The 24768-nt window shown below is 42.2% G+C and overlaps 1 protein-coding gene across 1 annotated transcript in view; it reads right to left on the bottom strand.

Annotated features, from left to right (window-relative positions):
* The window catches only part of TGFBR2 (transforming growth factor beta receptor 2), a 60144-nt gene that overhangs the window by 13836 nt on the left and 21540 nt on the right, over positions 1-24768 (bottom strand). Inside the window, exons 2-4 of the mRNA XM_086468015.1 lie at positions 17343-17514; positions 15498-15688; positions 2033-2832 (exon numbers count right to left, since the gene is read on the bottom strand). Coding sequence (XP_086324141.1) covers positions 2033-2832; positions 15498-15688; positions 17343-17514 — 1163 coding nt within the window. The remainder of the gene's footprint in view (positions 1-2032; positions 2833-15497; positions 15689-17342; positions 17515-24768) is intronic.

Below are 24768 nucleotides of genomic sequence, written 5' to 3'. Positions count from 1 at the left end.
TAGGGAGACCATCTGTTACAAGCTGATGCTACTGAGGTGAGGAACTGCTGGCCTTGCTGGCACATACCAGTCCTTTAAACACAATGGGACAAAGGTCCAGATTTATGTACTTGCATTAAGTAATGTCTGCAAGCATTAACCACTGCGGGTGGCCAAACCGAAGAGACTGCAAAGGTTCTAACAGGGAAAAAGACAGTTTCCAGCCAGTCACTACAGGCACTGTTACTGTATGGTCAATAATGGGTACATTTGTATGATACAGAAGGTAGCTGGGTAGATGGGAAAGAAGATGGCTTTGTAACCCCAACAGCTTGCCCTGAATATTACTAAGGCTGGCCAGAGAAATGGTAAAATACTTACACTCTTTTATCTATTTCAGGGTCAGCTTCATTATACACCTTCAAAGATAGAACCTCCTGGTGGGAAAGGCTTGAGTCAAAGTATAAGTTTAGAAATTATGCCTAAGGCAAATCCTGGTGCAAGACCCCTTTAGCAAAAGCTGCAGCACTGAAGTTGGCATGTTGGAGAATTTGAGTGGTGGTGCTTGTGTGCCAGGAAGGACCAAGGTGGAGGCTGAAGTGGAGCCACTTCACACCATCTTACTCCTCGTCACAGAGAAGAATGACACTAGCTGGGTCACCCTCAAACAGATTCAGTGAAGCTAAACAAAGTAAAACAGAGGGCCTCAGCACCAGTGCCCAAGGACATCAATTCCAAAGCAGTAACCTGCTCTGGGCAGCACTGTACTTTGTCGTCAGTGCTGGTGTGGACTGTAGAAGTGGCAGTATCAACACTACCCTCCTACTTCTAAGTGTCTGTGAGCAATGCCAGAGAAATCAGCTTGAAATATGGGTTAGCTTTAAGCTAACACACTCTGTTTTCACTTTGTTTCAAATAGAACCAGTCCTATGACTTACAATATGGTACGATCTCCCGAAACGGTGTGGCATGCCAGAGAGAAATGATATGTAATTGTGAGTGGTATTTGTATTATTTTAAATACAACTTCCTTGGTTATCATTACTCCCTGTGCTGGTTTATAAACCCTCTCAAAATGAGATCAGGACAGTTCCCTCTCAGTAAGGAGACTTTCAAAGACAGATCTTCATTACGTAAACAACAGCTAAGCTCCTGTGAACTCAGCAGAGCACTGCTGACTGCAGAACTGTCCCTGAAAATGTTCTAAACCAAAATATTAGTTCCATGTGAAGTAAAAGTCAGTGTAAATAGACAGGCTTTGATGGGACCTATGTATAAAAATATAAATTTAAAAATACATGTATAATTAAATAATTATGAATTAGTTAACAAATGGTCTTAATTTATATGGGAATTTTCATTAGAAGAGCTAATATTTAAAGATTTACTTGAAAAATTTAATCTTCAAAAATTTCATAAGCATCCTCCTGGCATCCTTGTGAAGTACATGAGTATTATCCATGTAACTTGGTTGAAAATGCAACACCACAGCAATTATTTTTATTTCAGATGCTTGCATTTGGAAAATGTGCCATAATCTTAAACACGCTTATTTTTGTTGTTTTAAAGTTATTGTCTGTCGCTCTAGTTATCTGCTTACACCTCTCAAGGATGGAAGACTGACTTCATGTATGCTGAGGTACACGAGGAGTGGGCCTACTCACACAGAACTGTAATGCCATCAGGCACATAAACTGTGGCACAGCCTCACAATGTGAAGCACATCCTTATCGTATGTGTATATATGTGTGTACATTGCAGCAGCACCCCAAACAGTAGCCAACAAGTTCATACACACTTAGTAAAAGTGTATAAAGAGGCTGGTTGCATCGTATACATATGCAGCTCTCTGATCATAACAAAACCTTCATTGCACACTTCTCACTTGCTTTAGTGTTAACTTTAGAGCCTCTTTGTTTAGAAACACTATCACTTTAATTTTTTAAGATTTTTTAAGTAAACACAGCAAAATAGAATTTCTTCCTCTTCTCACCCCAGGAACTGACACACCAATTGGTACAACACTCCCCCTCTCTTCAAACTTTTAACTTACCTGCCCACTGTTAGCCAAGTCATCCACAGACAGAGAAGGGTCCAGTCTCAGGGATAACCCAAAGTCACAGAGACAGCAGGTTAAATCATTTTTCACCAGGATGTTGGAACTCTTTAGGTCTCTGTGCACAATAGGCGTTTTGGGGCGACCACAGGGTGTGTGATCACTATGCAGATGGGCAATACCTCGGGCCAAGGACCCACCCAGTTTCCAGAGGTCCTCCCAGCTGATAATGTGCCGTGTGAGGTACTCCTGCAAGTTTCCTCTAGCATGGAAGGCAGTGATCAACCAATATTGTTTCCCAAGATCTGTCTTACGCTCCTCGGCTGTCAAGAATTGGAGTATGTTCTCATGCTTGAGGTTTACATCTGAAAAAATGTCTTTTTCCGTTTTCCAGGAGGCATATTCTTCATAGGGGAAGATCTTGACTGCCACAGTTTCATACTGTTCCGATGTGTTTTGCTTCAATTTGGCTTTATACACTTCAGCAAACCTTCCTTTGCCAACAACAATGTCCAACTCAATGGGCAGCAATTCTGTGTTGTGGTTGATGTTGTTGGCACAAGTAGAGCTGATATCTGAGCGGTCATCATCTAACATAATGGCACAAACATCACTGCAGTCCTTATGTTTCCTAGGCTTAACATTCTTCTCCCATGCCTTGTTCAGCTTCCTCTTCTTATGAGTGCGGTAGGCATAAAAGATAACAATCACAGCAACAGAAATCACCAGTAACGGGACAAGACTTATGATTGTGACTTTGGAAATTTCATCTTTCTCTTCTGGTTTATGGGGGTCATCTGGAAAGAACAGAAGTAGGGCATATTAAATGATATCATAGCTTTATGTATAAGGAGGCTGTCAATGATTACAGTTTCTATCCAAAGTGCAATACATTATTTCCTCCACTGACAGTAAGTAATAAAAATTATCAGTATTTTCTTACCTCAAAATGTTGTTTTGTATATAGGCCTCCACTTACCAGGACTTCCCTATCTCCTTATAAGAAGCCAGAACTGAATGAGCAAGAACCTAATGTAAGTAATTAATAGTTTTGTTGTTCTCTCAGGCTCTTAATACATTATGGATGCAACTTTACTTTGCTGAAGACAATAGCCAAAGTCTCCTGCATTTACTCTGTCAAGGTACTCTTGACAGATCTGCCCTTTTAACTAGTAATTACTAGAATTAGTAATTACTAATTGGATTGATAAATAAATAGACGATGCAGCATGTAAATTCCCAAGTTGCCTGGTTGTCACGCCAGATCCAGTGTATTTCAGTGGGATCCACGTAAACACATCTTCAGGAAGCCCGTCTGCACACACACCGTGGGCTAATATACAGGCACAGTATGTATGCTTGCATACACACCTGAAAACCAAAACTCATTCTCATACTTTGATCTATGTACACAGGTGTTTGAATCCTGGAGGCACAATCAGGCATGTATGAAACATCATTATTGTCACCTCCTCGTACTTTTTGCATGGATTTATGTAAATGAAAACATCCTCTCTGTGTCACTTGCTGGCTGTACACTGGCTGCCCTGTTGTAAAGAGGTAGATGGTTCACTCCAAGCTCCTTCGCTGGTACAGTCCGCACACTAACCTATTCTTAGGTGGAACATATAGGCATAGGGAACAGAACAACAATAGGGACATATTCTAGAATAGGGACATGCTCTGGGAACAGTACAGAACTTTATTCCAGAGGCAACAGCTGCCCTGTCACCTCTAGAAGTGACCTAGTTCAGTATGATAAACAGTTAAAAGGGAATAGTTTTATTCTGAAGATAGATTAAAGAAGAAGGGGCAGCGTTTATCTGAACCTGATTTGATCAGACATGTGGAAATGTACTCTCCCAGACTATTTCTTCCTTTTGAGTCAGAGCAAATGCACTGTATCATTTTTTCATGAGGGAGGGGGATTGATTGGAAGAAGCCCTGAAAGGACTAAAGCAACTGAAGCTGCCACCTGAGTTAAGCAAGTGACTTGTGCTGGCAGCACGACGCTTTGGAGGATGCTTACAGCAATGGCACTGACAGAGGTTCTGTGTATTGGGCCAAATAAGTCAATATGAAAGGGAAAAGTTTATTAAGCTCTGAAGGGAAGTTGCCACTAACTACATTAGCCACAAGCCTCTGTTTCCCCTGTGCCTCTCAAAATGAAGGTGTGCAATGCTGAAAGGGGTGGGGAAAAAGAGTTTACAATTAGAACAAGCAATACTTCTGACCCTTCAATTTCACTTGTAATCACTCTTCCATTGGAAATGCATTAGCTGGCAAGCAGCAGGAGCCATCAGCTATTCAAAGGCAGGTGATGGGACATCTAAAGAGTACATTCTTCTTTATTTGAAAGAAGGCTTGACTCTTGAACCAGGACGTGCTTCCTCTGTTTGAAAGGTTCATCAACCAGATGTAGAGCAAGTAATTCAACCTCAGACTCTCTCATAGGGTTTCAAGGAAGAGGAAGTGCCTTTCTAGCACTGACATTCCCAGCTAGCATAGGTCAGCAGCATTCACTAGCAGAACATACAAAGGATTAATTTCCTTCATTTATGCAAAATTAAGCCAATCCCTTTTAAGCCAATCCTTTCTTCCACACCTATGCAAACCACAAACCCTTATTCTCAAGTGATTTCCCTTGGCAACAAAATGTTGGTAAATTTTATTTTTTTTAAATTTTACATTTAAACTAAATACTTAGAAGTTCATCACAGATTACAGACACCTCTTCTGCTTCTCAACACGTTGAAGAGGGGAAAAAAACCCCACAGTTTTTTTTATGGCACTTACTGGAAGAATATGTCTAGAAAGTCCAATGTCACTTTCAGTAAACAGATGATTTGCATTGCTTATTCCCATGTGCATGCTTTGCTCTCAGAAAATTTGCTTTATAAAGAACTTGGAAAACACCTCAGTGGAGGAGGACTGACTACATTGTGGCATGGCTCTTTTGGAGTTTTGGTTGCAAGTAGGCCACACCTGCATGAATACAACTGTGGTATGTAACAGCTAGATGAAATAATCTTGATGAACATTTAGGGATCTGGTTTTTTTCTCAACCACAGAAAAGCATGCTTGAAGTCTGGACTCTGCTTTCAGAGCTGAGTAACATCTCATCTATATCATATGGTATACTTTTTAACAAAGATGAACATGCCTCTCTAGGGCCCTTTAAGCCCTTTTTCTTTGCCACAGAGCTGCAATATGTAGCCTAGATACTTGAAATACAAATTTCAGATAAAAAAACCACAAAATGCATTAGTTCTCTTTCAAATTTCTTCCCATGAGTTAAAGCAGTTGGAGGCAGTTGGGTGCATGTTCAGCTCTAACTGAGAAGAAACTCACCCAAAACTGCCACTCCTTGACTGTTATGGCTACCTGTCTGAGGGTCTCCAATCATTCTTATAATTCCCTAGAGCAGGCTGTGTTATTTTGGCATAAGGGGAGAAGTCTCCAGCAGACTTCACAGCCCTTTTGGCTCTTCCTCTTTTTGCACAAGGGAAAGCTCTGCTTGCGGTGCAAGGGGATTTCTGGGTGGAAGGGAGAAACTGTTGATGTTGCAAATGTCACTTGAAAAAGAATGAAAAAAATCTTTACATCAAAGCAGAAGCTGAGCAGTTTGGCCACTTCCCCTGAGCACTGTATTGTCCTGCACCCCTGCTGCAAAGTGGCACATCCGCTTTGGCACCGTCCCTTGGAGGAAGTAGGGAGGCAAGGGGTGAAAAGCATACAGCTGCACAACCCCACCTAAAAGCATCAGGGACGAAGGATGTGCTCATTTTCAGTTTTTAAAACATTAGACAAGTCCCACTCAAGGCTTGGGAAGTGCAAGAATGAGCACCCAACAGGGAGAACTGTCAGGACTGACAAGGCTGAACCCTGAGCTTAGAAGGGGACTGAGCTGCCTGCCAGTGGAATTAAAGGGGACAGCAGCAGCCAGGAGCTGGTGGCCCAGAGGGCTGGTTCGACCAAGGCACTTCTGAAACTGCCTTCGATTTTGACTGCTGACATGAGCAGAACAAAATCAGCCTTTCCAGCACAAGCTAAGGTTGGAGTACTCCTCTGTTGAATCTGTGTACAAAGTCAGGGCAGGATCAAAATTCAGAGCATATCTGTATGTTTGCATAGTGGCTAGCCAACATTTTCTGGCTTGACTACAGGAATCTAAGAATAAATATGTTCATTTTCTTATAAATAAATACCTGTGACTCAAACCCCATAATTTCAAAAATGGGAGTGCAGCTTACTCTTTCTGAGCACCGGAATGAGGAAAACCTGGCTGCACAGGCAGGCAAGGAAATGGTTAAACGAAACAGCCTTTCAGGTTTTGCGATCATGCTCCTAAATAACTTTCCCCACCCAGAACTATTATTTAGGCAGATCGGTCCTTTCTTAAGCTTCAAAAGAGCCTATTAATATAGCACAACAATAGAGAAGTTGAACTAAAAAGAAAGCTTCCTGTATGTGGTTTAAACTAAGCACAAGCCATCTGCACAACCCTTAACACTACCTAAGCCCTTAGGGAACAGAGCTCAGGTGCCAAGGAAAATGGAAACACTGTACAGCCCCTGTTCAGTCAGGAAGCTTCAAAGCACAACATCGCCTTGCCTGCAAATTTTTTAGATTGGATTGGGTGCCTTTGATTGAACTTCGGTGTCACTGAACTTTGGAAACAAGAAATAAAACAATGACAATAAAATCAGGACCCACGTTAATGCACAGGGCAGCAGAAGTGCACAGCAAGTACTGACAGAACTACTTCAGTGCTGTTTGCTGCTTGTGTGAGTTCTAAAGATGCTGCCTATTCAACTGCTAGTCAAAGTCACACATCAGGGCAAGAATATATTTGCTACTGGCAGAACTCAAGTTAAACATATAGACACTGATGTATTGCAAGCTCGTCTAGTGTCTTAAAAACTCCCAGAAACATACAGTCACAAAATATGGGCCCAGACCCAGGACTGTGATCCAGTTATTTTGCAAGCTCCTGAGACACAAAGCAGCCTTTTGAGCTGACTGGAGGACAACTCCATTTTGCAGCAATTCTGAGTTTTCAAAGTATGGGTTCAGTTCCACACTGGAAAGAAAACTAACACTTCTTGAATGTTTTTGCATAAACAGAATTCTGTTCAAAAGTTGCAATTTGGGAAGAGATGCAAGTGCTGAATCCCCACCAGTGAGGTGACTAGTCTGGGGTGCAGCAGCTCCAAGTTCGAGTCCTGCTCTGACTCAGGAAAGAGCTTTTCATCTCTGATTATTCTGAATCAGGCAAAATGTGAGTCTGATACCTTACATGCATACCAATTCTGGGCAAGACACTCAGCAATAAAATATAGAAAAGTCTGCCCATCTCTTTAGCACTACTTTCTGGACTAAAACTAATTCCATAAAATGCTTCATTTTCAGTGAAATGAAGTTTCACTCTGAGCAGCTGTTTGGGGTAATTTAGTTTCTCTCTATTGAAGAATCCTCAAGGGACAATGAAATTCTGTAGTTCAGTGTCCGTGTACCTTCCCGATTTTGGTCTTTTTAGAATTAAAGTGGCTTAGAAATCTTCAGCAAAACATTTTTAGATGGGAAATGTTGGTTTTCAAAACAGAAACTCTGCTTCTGACATTCCTGTACTTTTCCCCCTGTGGATGGAGGTGGGGAGCTTTTTCCTTAGGAAAATGGTTGATCCTGACACAAAATACTTGGAAATAATGAAACTCAAAAGCTGCACCTCAAACTAACCTGCATTTTTTTTTTTATCTTGACAGTTTCTTGGAAACATTTTAATTTTCCATCCTTGCTGAAGATGAAGAACTTTTTTTCAAGTTAATAGTTTTGTGGGGCAGGAAATCAGTTCCACCCCTCCCTCAGCTCTGTGCTGAATCATCTGATGGCCGAAGACAGAGATTACTTGATTTTAAAAGAGTGGACTCTATCTTGCTATCCAGTGGAAAATTAACCCTGACATTTCTTGTAGATTTTCCTGAAAGCTAAATTCCTGCAGCCAGTTCCTAATTTGACAAGAGGTTTTTTGGACTAGGTAGATGAAGTCTGTTAAGGCCAGTAACTGGTGTTTGAGCTGTATTTCTTCATCTTTTAGTCTAAAGAGGGTATTGCCAGGGTATTCAAAACTGTATGTGCTGAAGCAGCCTCCTGGAGAGGCACTAGCCCTGGCAATTGGCAGGTCTGCCTGGCCTGCTATAGGGACTCAAATACCAGAAGTGACAAGCTAAAGCCATCTCTAGAGACTGTTTCTAAAGCTGTCTTTCTGAAGTGCAGCCATCCACATGGCTCAGAATTTGGGCCCTAAGGATGTTGGGCTCAAAGGTGTGGGGAACTTACTCACTTGACCTTGGGGGCCACTAGCTTTGGCCTTGGCACATGACTACTCACGATCAGGTGATCAGGACTCAAGACATCTCTGTTATGCCCAGGGAAAATCCCAGGTTACATGACCCAATTATATGTATTATATGTTGGAAGAGTCATGCATATGCATTCACCACCTGATGCGAATGGCTGCATCTTAGCCATGGGGGCAGGAAGCAGGCAACTTGACTGCCTCTGGATGGCTTACTTCAGTGAAAAGGCTGGGCAGCAATGATGTAATGGATATTTTATCTATTGTAAGCAGAATTTTATTTTTCAACTGATTGCCAAGTATGCTATTCAGCACCCAGGAGGTTTAAGAAACTCTTAAGCTCTAAGACAGAACACTTTGTTGCTGTTTTATTCCCTCAATGCTGGCTAGGAAGTGTAATTCCTTGATTTGCTGGCACAGCACCCATTTGTTTAAAATCTCCCACCCCTGGATGCATTCCCTTCTTATCTCTCCTATTCTAACAAGTCACTTCACTGTTTGTACATGGCATCTCTCACACATTTTGACTTTCGTAGCTGAACCTTCCTACTCAGTGATATGAAAGCCAACATATTCTAACTTTACATGATGTGACTGTGTTTCTGTGATACATGCCTCAGTTACACAACTCAGTGCCTGCTGCTGTTTGCTGGTGGTTTTCTGGAACAAATCAATATCTCCAGTTTCAATATGTTCCAACAGATGCCACACATTAACCACTATTTTTGTTCTCAGCCTGAGTTTCACCCCTCCAACCTTTCCCAAAATATTATGTTGCCAGTGTTAGTTACAGTTTGTTTCTGTCTGTAATTATTAAAGTCTCTTCCATGACAACCTGATAAAAGGTTGGCCACATTCCCACACTTATTAAGCTCTCAAGTGATGCAAATTGTAACAAATATGCCAACCAGACTGGAAGAGCACTGCCTAGTTTGTTTTTACAAAAATCTGTAACTGAGCTCTGCATGGTTATTTTCCTAGGAAGCAAACAATATAAATAATACAGAGCAAAACAAAATTTTGGCTTCTTTCGCGTCTTTCCAGTCTATTTCCTTTCTATCCCACTAAGTGAATCAGACGTTCAGTATTAGACAGCCTCTCCTTTGGTTACATACAGCTGCAGGCATTGGGTGGGACTCTGTGGCTGCAAATACCTAAGAGGAAACATAGAGAACAATGCCAATATACAAGCGGTGAGAGGCTCTGTGCAATGTTAAGTAATGCTACTGACCTCTTTTACGGGGCAGCTGGAAGACAGTTACCTTCTGAACATGTTAGTTGGATAACAGAAAAACAGATTAATGAAAGCCTTTGTTAAATTCCACTTGGAAGCAGTCCAGCTGTAATCATCTCCCTTCTGCTGTTCCTTGAGCAATGGACAACTCATCACATGAGTATTTACATCCTGGTGGCTGTTTCTGCACAGATCTTAAGTCTGCTTTTAAGTCTGAGATTCTCCTATGTAGGCAAGTAAAATCACTAACACTTTGACTCTAGTAAGGAGAGGAAGAGGAGAGAAAGAAAGGAAAAGACAGAGGCAACATGTTAGAGACAAGTGAGAGATACCAAGTTAAGGAAACTCTACAACATTATCCATATCTCCTGTGATCTGGGCACAGGACAAGGCATCACGCAGGCATGCTTGCAGTGATTCAGGCAGCAGAACAATACCAGGTCTCCCAGGTAACAACTGTACACAGTGAGCAATCACAGCACTTGACACACTGCAAATCCATAGGCTGTAATTCTTTCGGGCAAATGACTCAGCTACAGCTGATTAATCAAGTACTTCTGTCTCTTACACTCTCAGTTAGCAAATTCAGTAAAACCATGATCAATGTGAAGATCATTAGCAGTACAACAACCTCCCCCCTTGACACACTTCTCCAATTAGCTTAATTATTCTCGTAAACTCTTGTTGACCTGTCAGTCATCTCTATCATTGAAGTTTTGATATTTCAAGGCAACTGTTTGGATGATTCAGATAATCATTAAAACTTGTATACATTGTTGTTGCTAAAGGTTTCTCCCATGTTACAACCAGGTGCTGTGAGAATGCCCCAAAATAATGAGCTCATCTTGCAGTACATGAGGAATAAACACAGACTACCCGAACAACCCACAGGCACCTCAGTTGCAAGCTGCATGGAGATTTGCAAAGCAAGACAGGTGAGCACGGAAAATGATCACCATGTAAGTTATTAGAATAAAACAACTCTAAACCAAACAGAGCTGTGCTACAGGTCTGCAAATCCGATTTCCAAACTTTGAGATCTCTGTATTTTTGCTTGGAGTTGAACTTGATACCCAGGATCACAACTGCAGTACTTAAAGGATTTGTTTTCCTGTCTGCAGTCTCCAGTGCTGGGGTCACCCTTTTGCATGCTGCTGAATGAACATGTCTGAATGAGCCTGCACAACAGGAAGAAGCTGCACTGCATAGCAGGTAGGTCATGCAACGAGTAACATGCCAGTATCCCATTTCCTTGGCTAGAATGAGTGCCTGGTCATCTCTGCCCATGGAGAATGGGTCAGATGTGAGGCTGGAAAGACCACAGTCCTACTTGGTCCCTTTGAGTAAATAAGCCTTGACCTCAGCCAAAGAGTTTAGGATTGTTAATAAAGGAGAACTTTGTTAGGCATTTGTCATGCTTGCACTGGCTGATGGGAGATGGTGTGGTGAAGGGAAGGCTGAGGAACAAAGCTGCCCAAACAACAAGGGGAAGCCTGGAACTGTGCAAACAGCCACAAACCAACCTGGTTCATCACAACAGGTCAAAACATAAGGCAGCGAAGCAAGATGCAGAAGATCCACCAGACACAACGAGACATCAGGGAAGAAAAAACCCTCGTAGTCCAGTCCTGCACTCATCTTTTCCATGACAGCAGGAACAGGCCCCAGTCTGCCACCTAGCCAACTTCTAGCCAGCCAGGGCCTTCTTCCCCCTGATTTTGGCTAATCTTTTCCAGTAGTTTTGCTCCCTGGCTTTGTCTTGTGGTAACACTGACATTAGACATTTGAATAAAAAATAATTAAAACACACTGGCATTGAGTTTTGCTGTGAGAAGCATTTTTCCACCACAGGGGTGTAAGTTGCTGGCCAGTCACCCACAATTTTATTTGGCAAAAAAAGAGAGGGATTAAAAAATAAACAGAGTAGTCAGATTTGCAATGGCTACTTGTCTGCTGTATATTATTCCTCCAAGAACTACAGAACATTGTTTGAAGTGATTCTGCACACAGTATTTTCCACCAGCTGCCTGTGGCCTGAAATGCCAGGGATCTGAATCAGGGTCAGAGGCCCCCTGACACAGTAGAACTACAGGCATGTTTAGACACATGCCTGACTGTGTCTTTCTTAGTTGCAGATTGGCAATTTAAATGAAACCAGTCAAGAAACAGGCATTTCAAGAAATGAAATACAAGAAACAGGCATTTGATTTGGATGTAGCTACTTCGAACATTTCCAAAGCCACCCTTGGGTGAGTCACAACACCTCCCACTACTAAAAACCTTTAGATGTTTGTGTCTAAAAATGGAGTCAGGAGATTTACCCTTCACAGTCAAGGCTGATACAAGCCAACAGTGCTACAAACCAATTCTTCTATAAGCAATAATAGCTCAGCTGTGAATCACTGAAATGTAGTGACTAACCTCTGGTGGAAATTAGAACTTGTTGCCTTACCCACAATTTTCTTTTTTACCTCAGAAACACCAGGAACAAACTAAATCTGGTCTGTCTTAAGTGTGCACCCAGGAGGAAGAAGAGGTAGAACACTGATCATTTATAGCAATCGTTTCAAAGGAAAGGCTGTGATTGTCAGGTTGTTGAGCTTTAAGCCCACCCAGCCAGCAACAAAGAAGCACACAGCCACTCGCTCACTCCTAACCCCCCTCTTGGTGGGATAGGGAGGAGAAACCAAAAGGGTCAAGGGTCGAGGCAAAGGACAGGGAGGGCTCACTCACTAATTATGGTCATGGGCAAGAGACAGACTTGACTTGGGGAAAACAGCATCAATTTAACTTAAACACCACCACCAAGGATAATGAGAAATACAACCAAGTCTTAAAAACTCCTTTCCCCCACCACTCCTTTCTTCCCAGGCTCAGCTCTGCTCCCTGTTTCTCTGCCTCCTCCTCCTGAGCAGCACAAGGGGACAGGGAATGGGGGCTGCAGTCAGTTCGTCACAAGTTGTTTCTGCCTCTCCTTCCTCCTCAGGGAGGGAGGTCCTCGTAGTCCTCCTCTGCTCCAGTGTGGGTGCCTCCTGCAGGAGACAGTCCTCCACGAACTTCTCCAACTTGAGTCCTTCCCATGGGGCTGCAACTCTCCACGAACTGCTCCACCACAGGTCCCTCCCACGGGCTGCCATTCTCCCAGCAACAGGCTGCTCCACCGTGGGCTGCTTCGGAGTCACAGCCCCTTCTTCAGGCACAGCCACCTGCTCTGGCGTGGGGTCCTCCACGGACAGCAGGCGAACACCTGGACCACCGCTGATCTCTATGGGCTGCAGGAGAATCTCTGCTCTAGCTCACCTCCCCCTCTCCTCCTTCACTGATCTGGGTGTCCGGACAATTGTTTCTCTCACATCCTCCTCCTACCCTCCACTCCAAAGAAAGAGACTTGCCCAACAGGTTTTTCCCCTCTTAAATATGTTATTGCAGAGATGCTGATTGGCTCAGCCTTGGCCAGAGGCAGGTTCAAATTGGAGCCGGAGAAGCATCTAGAAGCCTCTTACAGAAGCCACCTCTGTAACCCCCTTCCCTGGTACCAAAACCCTGCCAGACACAAACCCAACACATAAGTGAAAAATTACAATGTTTTTTATCATCTCGGTTACTGCTAATAAATGAGTACAGTCACTTTTGATCAGGCTTTTTTAGAGCAGCTTTTGTCCACTCTCTAAAACTATAGGATGTGCAGAAACACTGCAAAAAATTCTTGCTCTGGTGTACAAGAAATGTAGAGAGAAAAAAAAAAAGGCAAGAACAACGTACAGAATAGATCTGGATGACAGTCATTCCAAAGGCAAAATTATTACAGGCTATTATCTAGTTGTCTGGAGGAGCCGTGGACCAGCTGGCTGTGATGTTCTGCTCAAAGTTAAACACAGACAGGAAACCGCATGTCTGATACTGTAAAAATCGTTTGTCTTCCTGCCATGGCTAACCAGGCAAGCAACCCAAAGGGCCTGTTTTCATTTAAAAGAAACACTAATCCACAACAATAAAAAAAGGAATGACAAAGCCTCAATTCTCCCCCCCTCTCAACTGGAGTTAATGCTTGTGTTTGTGAATGAACTGGAAAAGTTACAAATTGAAGTTTTACACTACTTCAATTTTTATCTGGAGTTATTCACTTAGCACATGTGAATGCAGGGCACAGTTTTCACGAGTCACCTAGAGTGCTTACAGCATGTCCTAGAAGGAAAAGCTCCACTCTGAAGAGTGAAAGGAATTAGGGTAAAAAAGACTGGGTTTTAATTTATACTACAGCTCCTTCTAGGCTGCTCTGGAAGTGTGAGGGAGGCTGCAGAGTTGATAGGAATGAAGGCACTTGGTGTTGAATTTATAGAACAATTTTCATAAATGTGCACACAGAAGATACACATTTGTCGGAGCCATTGTATTCAGCTACTCAGCTCCAGGAGAAACAGCTATAACATGACTAATGTATAACAAATTAGCCAAAATCCACAAGGGTGCGGTTCGCTTTGTATAGGAACTCCAGACAGCTAACAGAGTAAGACCTTTTCACTGGGAACACATTTTCTTCAACAAAATCAAGGCAATCTGTTAGAATTAGGTCCTGGGTCTACCACCTGTGATCACATCAATATCAATTTACCCCAACTCCCTTAAGCCAACCCAAGTAAGGGTTGTTCATACAACCATGGATCAGTAGTCACGTTGTCTGGTTTCAAATCAAGCTTGGGGAAGGGATGAGGAAGAGGGGAGGAGGCAGCACCAGATATGGATAGCCTGGGCAAAGGGAAGCAAAGACCTTCTAGCTTGCTCTTGGCTAATCTGGTGTGTTTTGCAACCTAAACTTGTTAGCCTTCTTGGAGGACTGGGAAGCAAGAGCTAGTAGCCTCTCATGTATTGTCTGCCTCAGTGCAGTCACGCACCATGTTTGCCAGGAGAGGAAACAATGACCCAACCCTTTATTATCTCAGATAACAAGGATTCGATTACATCCTTTTCTGAGGAACTTAGAGGTGATAAGGATGCATTCTGTGTGCCATACTGATTTGGAACTGTGTGAACACAAAGTTCTCCACAGGAGGCCTCACAATTGCCTGTAAGAGACTTGACTTTGTCTCAGTAAAAGAACCATTGTGGGATCCAGCCGGTAGGAGAAAATAAAGTGAGGCATGTGCATGCACATGCACATCTGTGTGTGCTGCATGAGGTCCACCAGCACCGTACACACCTGCACTGCCTGTACTGTATTTGCAGTCAATATAGGCATACATGAAGTAGAATGGGGACAGGTTATGCACTTGTGATTTGGTCTATACTCGGATTTCACTGGTTTAACTGAACTCACATACACATCCTTGTGCCATAGTAAGCATAAGATAGCATACCCATCAGTGAAGGAACCTTCTAGCTACTTCACACCCACCACAAAACAAGTGCAGATGGTCAGTTACAACACACAGAAGCTGACTTTAAATTCACATCCTATCACATTACTCAGTAGTATCTGTATATACAGATGTCATATTATGGCAATACAGCCTTTTAGAAGGGGCAACACCTTAAACACGGCATAATGTAATTAGCATATGTTGCATTTTGGTGTGGCAACAGAACAACTCTAAACATCTTGCTTTCACCTTTCTTTTCATCAACTTTTAAGTGCAATGTTTTGAGCTGAGTATCAGACTTACCTCAAAAGGAGGACAGCATGGGAGGAAGAAATTTCATTTGAACACAGAAAAGAAAGGTTGAGATTCTGCAAGAGTCAGAAGAGACCAAAATAGCTCCTGCCACTAGAAGTTTTCCTCCACAAAATGCGATTCCAAAGTCCATTGGTATGACATAGTTAATATTACTTGCAAGGTATAGTCTAGAAGTGCAGGGTAAATTATTAAACCTACCTGATGGAAAAATGAGTATATCATTGCATTCTTCACCTGTGCAGGAACACATGAACATCAATCCCCCATCTTCCTTCTTTTCCCTCATCAAACACTGCTCTGAGCTGGAGTCATCCAACATGTGACCATACAGTGTTTTCTGGGGATCATGGCATATTGTTTCTAATGTCACATTTTCGTCATTCTGCCTCCTAAGAATGAAAAGGAGAAAATTGAAATCAAAGAAGGAATATTTTACAAAGGGTGCAGACAGGACTGCACCTGCCCAAAATTTGCCTCTTTTGAGAACTCAAATGGATTTTAAAGAGTATCAGATGCTGTTCTCCAGCTTTCCTGAATGAGGTAAATTTGGCTGTGTCTGGGGTCCTCACATTGGGGCATTTGTACAATTGCACAGCTATTCCAGTATCATATTACCACTAAGCTCCAATGAGTGCCTTTGAAAATCTCACCCAGAATTATTAAGCTAATGCTCAATGAACTGCTGTGAACTTCAGAACATACTTTTGGTTTTTGTGGTTACTGTGTAGACAGTAAAAATCTATGGGAAATTATGATAAAAAACTGAATTATTTCCTCAAAATCTGAGGAATTCCTACTGAGTTAGCCTTTTTGTTTTGCTTGTGAAGCCTACAATCAGCACAGTTTCTGCTCTGAAGGAGCTATCCTTATAATTTAAAAAAAAAAAAACAAACCCACAATACTAACCATAGAACTGGTGCAAGCTAGAGCTGCCTTGCTGTCAGGGAAATATTCACAGTTGATAATCTGGACCATATTCCTGTGTTTTGTCCTAATCCACAGATTTCATTTCATTGACACAAGACTCAAAGGCAAAGAGTACCTTAAATACAGTTCTCAACTCATTTGCCTTTTGGATAAATTGGTATAAAAAAATCCAGAATGTATCTTAAATTGCACTACACGCACTTTGTATGGCAATAACAGATACTGACCACTTACTAAAGGACAAATATGGAACAGCACACTGGGCTGATCCTGCACTTCAAGTGTCTACTTCCAAGTATGCTGAACAGCTTTTCAAGTCAATGGACACAACTAATCCTTCAATAAATGAATTAATTATGTCGTTCTAATTACGTGCCTAAATCAGCAGCTATGTTGCAAATACTCAGTTCCGTTCCTTTTGTCCACTTATGAACTCATTAAGAGTGTTTCTGGTTTTTTTTGGTAGGATTGGCTTACCATTTCTGGAAGGGCAAAACCCCAGTTTTTAGACTGGAATACAAGCTGAGAGTCAACAAATCGTAAAAAAGTCTTACAACTCATTTTCATATACTCTTGATTTCTTTGAACCTAGACATTTGCTATATAAAAAGCACCACACCTACATCACAGTCACTACAACACAATTTTTTTTTTTTTTTACCATTAGAAGAAAGTATTTCTACCTATACATGGTAAATAAGCCTCCTGTGATAGACCTACACAATCTAGCTCACTTTGAAACCTGAGAGTGAATTGCCTGTCTTCAGCAAATGCCACCACAATCCTCCCTGACTCTCAAATCTGTTTCTACTCCAAGTCCTCTGTGTGGATGCAGCTTAATGGTTTGAGCAAAAACATACCTCTCTTCTAATAACAGTGTAAACTGGAACAGAACTGCTTTAGAAGAAAAAAATCCCCAGAACATTTCATATCAGAATTGTTGTTAACCTCAAGCAACAATCAGTATGCTGAGCACAGATACGAGTTGGTAGCCAGAGAGCAAAGCCTGGTGAGATAGCAGGGACATTCTGAAATATCAGAGAAATTGAGGAAAATACTAAGTAATGATGAAGGAGGGTGTGCTCTCCTCCCCACCTGTATGAAGAAATAACTTACCATATAGCGACACAGACTTCAGTATTCTTCTCACAGATAGAGGTGATGTTGCAGTTGCTCTTGCATTGGTGTTGGTTTGTGCAGGTTGTTACTTTAATGTCACAAAATTTGCATAGCTTCGGCATTTGCAAGCCATTTTCCTTACTTCTGTCTACAGGTGACATAATTTCAGCTTAAGGAAAAAGAGAAGGAAACACAATAATGGTAGATTATCAGATTGCATTATTGCTCATTATGAAGATAAGTTTTGCAGCAGTAGCAAACATTCCCCCCCACCTTAAATTAGAAAATATTTGATCTTTCAGTTACCAATTTTCTTTACAACAGGACAAGTGCCACAGTGTCAAGACCAGATTAATCAAAGTGAACTTGAAAAGTGAAACCAACTCCTAGTGACTTCAGAGGGAGCAAAAGTTGTTTTGTAATTTGCAGAATCAAGCTTATTCTGAGTCCAGTTTGCACTGAAGTAACTACTCTGCAGTCACCCATTTGCATTATTCACAGGTAGCATATCTGCCCCTCATGTACAATATATTGCATCACGGTCTGTGTGCCAAAGTAACTGTGGATACCATAGTGGGAATGCATGTTAGAAGGGTGACATCATTATGAGATGGATCATGAGGAGTTTTACAAGTTTGTCTTTACTAACCTGAGGCATAATCTAAGTGTTATCCCTAATGTGATTACTGTTCACATAGCAAAACACAGCACCAGAACTGGTTTTCAGCGTCAGGTAGATGGTCTGCCAGAGGTTGCGGGTGACACTGTAGCTGGAAATGCAACAGTACATCCATGCAGCTCATGAATCCCCTGCTGGAGTCTTCCTGGACTAACTCAAGGGGACTTCTTGATCTTAAACAACTCGCAATGACACTCTGTCTTGTAGAAGTCTACTTTGACCCAACAGCTACATTTCTGCACCCAGGCACCGAAGAATTACTTGCTTACTTGTTCCGAGTCTTAGTACTCACCATCTGCTTCAGTGTGGTAGAAGTAAGGAAGAGATATTTTTTTGTCCCAGTGTATGAATTTCAGGAAACATATTTTTAGTTCAAAAACTATTTTGAAAAGCCAGCGTGACTACAAGGAACAGAAAATGCCAACATAAACTTTTTTTCTAAAGCTAAAATGAATATGCGACTATCTGAAGTGGAGCAGACTACCTACAATAGTTTCAGGTTGACTCACTCTGTAATAATCTTTGGAAAAGTAGGTTGAACCACTTTAAGGAGCTACTGGGCTTCATATAGTACAGCCCTTCTCTTGTAGCCACCCGCATGTTAAAACTGTGCACATATTGCTCTCTGTGGCCAAATGTTGCTAGTCAACCGATAATAGGCAACTAGGGATTCGTAATTTCCCCCTCTCTCCTCCATTAGCTGAGAAATCAATTTTTTCCTTCTAGAATTTCACTATTTACTATCATTAGAATATTTTAGTACAGGAATTAAATATACATGCTTTTTCCAGATGGAAATAAAAAGGCCTCTTGCTAACACTTTCAACGGGTTTCTGAGCCATTGTGAGTGACTGAGAGAAAAGACTTCCCTCTTCATCAAAATCACATATTCTTTTCATCCCTAGTATGCTCTGGTACTGCCATTGCAATCAGTGGCAAAAGTCCCATTGATTTTCATGGTATAGAAGAAGCTCCTACACAGAGGGGAGGGTTACAATGAGCTCACTGGGAGCGCTTACTCGAGTGGAGAATGCTGCCAGTATGTTATGGGCTGGCTGAATTTTAAGCCCCAGGTAAACATTTCTGTTCTTAATTATTTGTGTTGCAACAACTCCAACAAGCCATGCAGAAGCCTCATTGAAGTAGGTGTGGTAGGAACTCAAAAGGTCTTGAATCTAATGTTCTATATAATATGTGTTAATGTTCAGGCTAGAGAAGAGAAGGCTCCGGGGAGACCTTATAGCGGCCTTCCAGTACTTAAAGGGGGCCTGCAGGAAAGGTGGGGAGGGACTCTTGGTCAGGGACAGTAGTGATAGGGTGAGGGATAACTGTTTCAAACTGAAAGAGGGGAGATTTAGATTAGATATGAGGAAGAAATTCTTCACTGTGAGGGTGGTGAGACACTGGCACAGGTTGCCCAGAGAAGCTGTGGCTGCCCCCTCCCTGGCAGTGTTCAAGGCCAGGCTGGATGGGGCTTGGAGCAACCTGGTCTAGTGGGAGGTGTCCCTGTCCATGGCAGAGGGGCTGGAACTAGGTGATCTTTGAGGTTCCTTCTAACCCAAACCATTCTATGATTCTATGATCATTTTGCAAATTGATTCTCTCTTCTGGATGGTACCTCTTATTTACCACATGTTGAAGAGAAACTGTCTTGATTTATCTAGGTTCCAGTAATGATCAAAGCAACCTCATAATGAGGTACTGTCCCTCCACCCAGTAAGAAACAATCTATGGTCCTAAAAGCCTGGATGAAGAATACAGACAAATATGAACGGAGTGATGAAGTGACTCACCCAAGTTCACACAGGAAACCTGTGGCACGGTGCCAAGAGGCTCACAACTGAGCACAAGGGAAAGACATCTGCTGCTCAAACTGCAAAGAATTCAGCTGCATCTACACCGCTTTCAGCTCTGAGCTCACATGGCTCCATGTTTTACTTGGCAGCTGTGTCGTAATGGATGCCTCTGCCACAGACACGATAGTCCTTTCTAGTGCCCACAGCACTGGAGGCAAAAGCCACATGAAGGTGGGTCCTTAGGTAAACTGGTTCAAGCACATTATGTTCATTGAGAGGCAGGGCTGTGCTGTTCCCAGCCACGCCAGGTTCTGCCAAGGCTCACCCACTGGAACAAATGGGTGAAAATATGTTTGGACCTTTTCCAAGGAGGGATCTCCAAACCAAGCAACTTGATTGAAAAAAATACCAAAACCTATCTGGAAAGCAGCAATCAACTGTAAGGTCACAAACCTTAAGTTTCTACGTTACAGTGGTAGGCCTTAATTCAATTACTAGCAAAAGGCTGGGTAGTTAGGGCCAGCTAATTTCTCAACAGGTTAAATTAACGGCAAAAGCTAATGGGGTTTTAGGACTTCCAGAACTGACTACAGTTGAATTTTCCCCACAAAACTCTTCTAATAGAGGTTGATTGGGCAGTGCCTCTCTATGCCTCTGGCAGTTCAAGGTGCTGGATAAACTGCCCAGGTGGTCAAACTTTCTTCCATGCTTCAGCATCTGATTTAAAGTGAGGCTGCAGTTTACCTTCCCTAATACTGCGACATTGCTCTAGCAGGTGTTGGTGTGCTGTTCATTAACACAGCTCGGCCTTGCCCACTGCGATAACCCATCTAGTTCCAAACTAAAGCCAAGTTTGAGTTTTCCTCCATCAGGCTGATGCTGAAATCAACCTCTGCAAAGAGCCTGAGATGAAATTTGGAGTCAGATGTGAACCTCAACATCACTCTCTTCTGATCACAGCCTGCTACTAGGCTCTGAGGACTGAGAAATCCAGGAAAGATTGGTCTCCTTCCAAGTCACATGAACTCAGACATATCTCTAATCAACAAAATCCTGCCTGGAGAATGACAAGTTGGTAGGATTCTTCCCTAGGGAAGCGTATTCACTCATTCCCTGAGGGGCCCACAAGCAATGAGTGGTTCGCAACCAGTAAGACTGCACCTCTTCTTGTAGTCATTTGAATCTCTAAAATGCTTGACTATCCTGCTGCACACTTCATACCCCGTGAGCCAACTCCTCAAGGTTTTCTCCCATTCAGACAATCAAAGTCACTTGAACAGTGTGCACAGAAGCAACCTTTCATTTTGCATGAAAAAAAAAAGTGGATATAATAGGAAAGTCAACAGAGAAAACACAGATTTGCACATCTGAAGGAGCCATCCTAAAATGTGTGCTTGTGTCCTAAAATTTGAGTTTTGCCACCTACGTTCTAATGTTAGTTTTCTTATTTTGACTTCTACAGGAAGCCTAATTCTAGCTTTCCTTGCTTTCTTGTCCACAGAGAGGGCTCCGAATAAAAGACTGTGGCTTCTTGGCTTTGAAGCTTTCATCCAATCAGTTCAGCATCGATCAGTCACCATGGTTAAAATTCATGGAACATGCAAGCCAACATGTGGGCTGGATATTACGGAAGAGACACCAGAGCAGCCACATAAGAAATACCAACTCCATGGATTCTAGTGGAGCTAGGCTTGCAGGATAACGCTTTTACTCTACAGCTCAGGTCTTTCTTCTGATTTCTCAGGACCTTATAAACAGTATGCCTCACCCAAAGTCTATTAACTGTCTTCATGTTGTTTGCTTTGTGTCTGTTGTTTGTAGATGTGTAACTTCCACTGAGGCCTCAGGCTACAGTTTAACTTCCTCTTATTTTTTATTATCATTACAGAACTCTGAAAAGCCAATAACGTTTAATTAAGTCCAAACCAACATGCTGTCTTTTTGGGAATATCTACACTGGAAAATTTTATTTAAAAGTCTTAGGATGCATTTCAGAAACAGCAGTGAAATCCTCTTAGTCCTATCTTGTAAAATACTGTTACTGCATTTCTCTTCTCTCATCCAGTGCCTCTAGCACATGTACACATATAGCATTGCTGAGCAGACAGGTCCCATCCTTCAAAAAAAAAAATTGCTGAGGGAGATGTTGGGGTGGGAACTCAACTACTCAGCTGCTGTGAAATAATTCCACCTGACGGGACAGACTTGAATTAGACTTCACTTCACTACATCATAGAAATTTGCAAGGAGGGGGATGCCTTTATCAGAAAGCCTTGAAGAAGATTGTCCTTGTTCTCCCAAAGAGCACAGCTCCATGACATCATATCTCAGTGGCTGGAAAGCACAGTAGCAGCTATGAAGAACATCCGAGCTGTATTACCTTCTCATCCAACAGAAAGGTTTTGCCAGGAACTGTACTAAACACAGCATTTTTTCTATTTTGCCTACCACCCCCAGCACACAATCTATAACCTCAGCAGAACCTTGACAGTGATGGCAACACTGCCAGTATCATGAAAGTGAAGAGGTGATGATGCAAAAACACATTCTTTGCCTTAAAAATATTGATGAATTAATTGCAGGAGGGAAGGAGTCAAGGAAAATGCATGATCCGAGTTTTGCTTTTAAGACCTGGATATATCCTGATGGTTATTCTTAATTATAGTTTAATGCAGTACCACAAGGAAGAACAGATAGAACCATAATCAACCCCAAAGATTCAAAAATCATGAGTTACAAAAATCACAAGACTAGACAGACAGATAATGGAAATAAAGGAAGGAAAAAACCCCAAAACCCAATGAAGAAACAACTGCTAGGTTCTCCTTTATTTGCCATTGCTGCCTGGACTATTAGAGTGCATTTGAGTCATGTTTTGAAATTTTGGCCATAAGCAGGAGGGTTGGAATTACTGTCTAATTCTCAAAAGATAAAAAGAAAATAAATCACTAGAGTCCAAGAGCTTGATCTTCAAGAAAAATTTCAGCTATCATACGACTCATCATAAAATCACACGAGTTGGCAACACTGCAGATCACCTAGTAACTCCCATGACAACACCTGCAGCGGTAACCCTATGGAATATGTATTTTTAATTTTTCAGTTACAGCTGCCAATTCTGAGCTTAATGCCATCATGAGTTGAAATGGAGTATCACTCTGTGATACATACTCCCATACTCACTAGGCGAGTACAAACTCACGTAGTTCATACTGCCTTGGACTCTGCTTTAGGCTGCAGTCCTTTATCTCAACTATGATTTACCTTGGTAGGATTACCATGGGCACAGGACTTTTGTGATGGTTTCCATTAAGACTAACAACAAATTATTATCAACAGTGCTGAACCAGCCTCTGTAAAGCCAAATATGAGTTATCACTTACGTACAACTAAAATATGTCAGAGGAAAAGAGGTTCCATAAATGTTTAGCTCACCAGCTATTTAACTGTTCTTGTGGCAGGACTCCAGAAAAGCACATTCCTAGACATTCTTTTGCAGAATCTCTCTGCCTTGATCTGTATCGTATATAGTTACAGATCACTGACGTCACCCTGGTTTGCCCCTAGCAACTTACTTCCCTTTTTTCCCCTTGAAAGGTGTTTCACCTCTTAGGTTTCCTTTTGATCCTCAGCCTTCTGGCCTAGCACAACAGCTGCCTTAGTACTTAAAGATACGCCTTTAAGTGTACCGATTGCACTTTTGTTTGTAAATTGGTTGGGACATTTGTGTTGCTTTCATGCCTGATCAAACCTCATCGGGCTCTACAAAAGTTAGAGACCAAAATAAATTCCTTGGGTAAAGGATAAAGACCAAAAAACACTTCTTCGTCAAGTACCTGGAGGAGATGCATGTCACGGCTTCTCCCTATCACGTAATGGCTCTTGCCAATCATATGAAAAAAATGCAAGTCACGCCTATCAGATGGCACCAACACAACTGTTAATCCAATGAGACACACTCACAGCCCTGCAACCCATCCTACGACAAAGCAGCCTCCACGTGATGGGGGGAAAGAACAGTCCAGAGGGGCCCACAGCCTTTGAGCTGTTTGTGTGGGCTATGACCTGCTCTTCAGCCGTGACTGAGAAGTCTGCTAGGAAAGAAGAGGGCAGACTAGACAAGCTATTCTGACAAGCTAGACCTAGGCAGAAGTAGTACGGCCATTCCCAGCTGAAGGAAGGCCAAAGCAGAAGAACTGGTTCACAGTGGGAAGGCCACTTATGGACTGCACTGAGATGTGGGAAACGGCTGTTTCCCACCTACCAGCAAGCAAGGAGTCGGGGAAGGTAAGTGCAGAGGAGAAGACAAAAGGAAAAGGAGCAGGAGTTAGGAAACGTCATTTAACTTGCCTCTGCAGTGGAAGTGCCTGGCTCTTAATAGCAAGTGGAACTGGCAAAATGTTGCTTTAGGGATTGCTGCGGGCACTGACACAGAAACAGAATCAAATCTGGCAGGAGCTGGGGGAAGGGACATGACCAGAGAATATAAGGGAGGGAACAGCACACTAAGCTGGAGATCTTGAAGAGAAAAATCATTCTTGATTTAAAGCATTAAAATAACACTATTTTTATCCACTACTTCCAAAATGAGCTAGCATTGACAGTTTTAATCATGGGCTGGGCTCCTCTCACTGGTACAGGGCATGGCAGTGAACTGCCTCAAACATGCCCAAAAACAGAGCTTGCTGCTGTGACTCCTGACTGACATTAGTGCAGGTGTGAGGAGACTCCAGCTCAGCACTTAAAATGGAAGTGTGAACACGTTCTGAAAAGAGGGAATAAAAAGAACATTATTGTGATGCTTCAAATAATGAGATGGATTTTTACCTGTAGATTTTTAACTTGCTGCTCTCTTCCACATTTTCTGGCCACTGTTTAGCACTCCATGGTAGGCGGAACAAAAGAATACTGTCTCCAGGCAAAAAGGCTGAAAAAAAATCTAAATGAT

This window comes from Leptosomus discolor, chromosome 7 (genome assembly GCF_034619465.1).
Source record: "Leptosomus discolor isolate bLepDis1 chromosome 7, bLepDis1.hap2, whole genome shotgun sequence".
NCBI classification, from domain to species: domain Eukaryota; kingdom Metazoa; phylum Chordata; class Aves; order Leptosomiformes; family Leptosomidae; genus Leptosomus; species Leptosomus discolor.
Note: the sequence above shows the minus strand (reverse complement) of the source record. Positions and strands in the feature narration are given on the sequence as shown.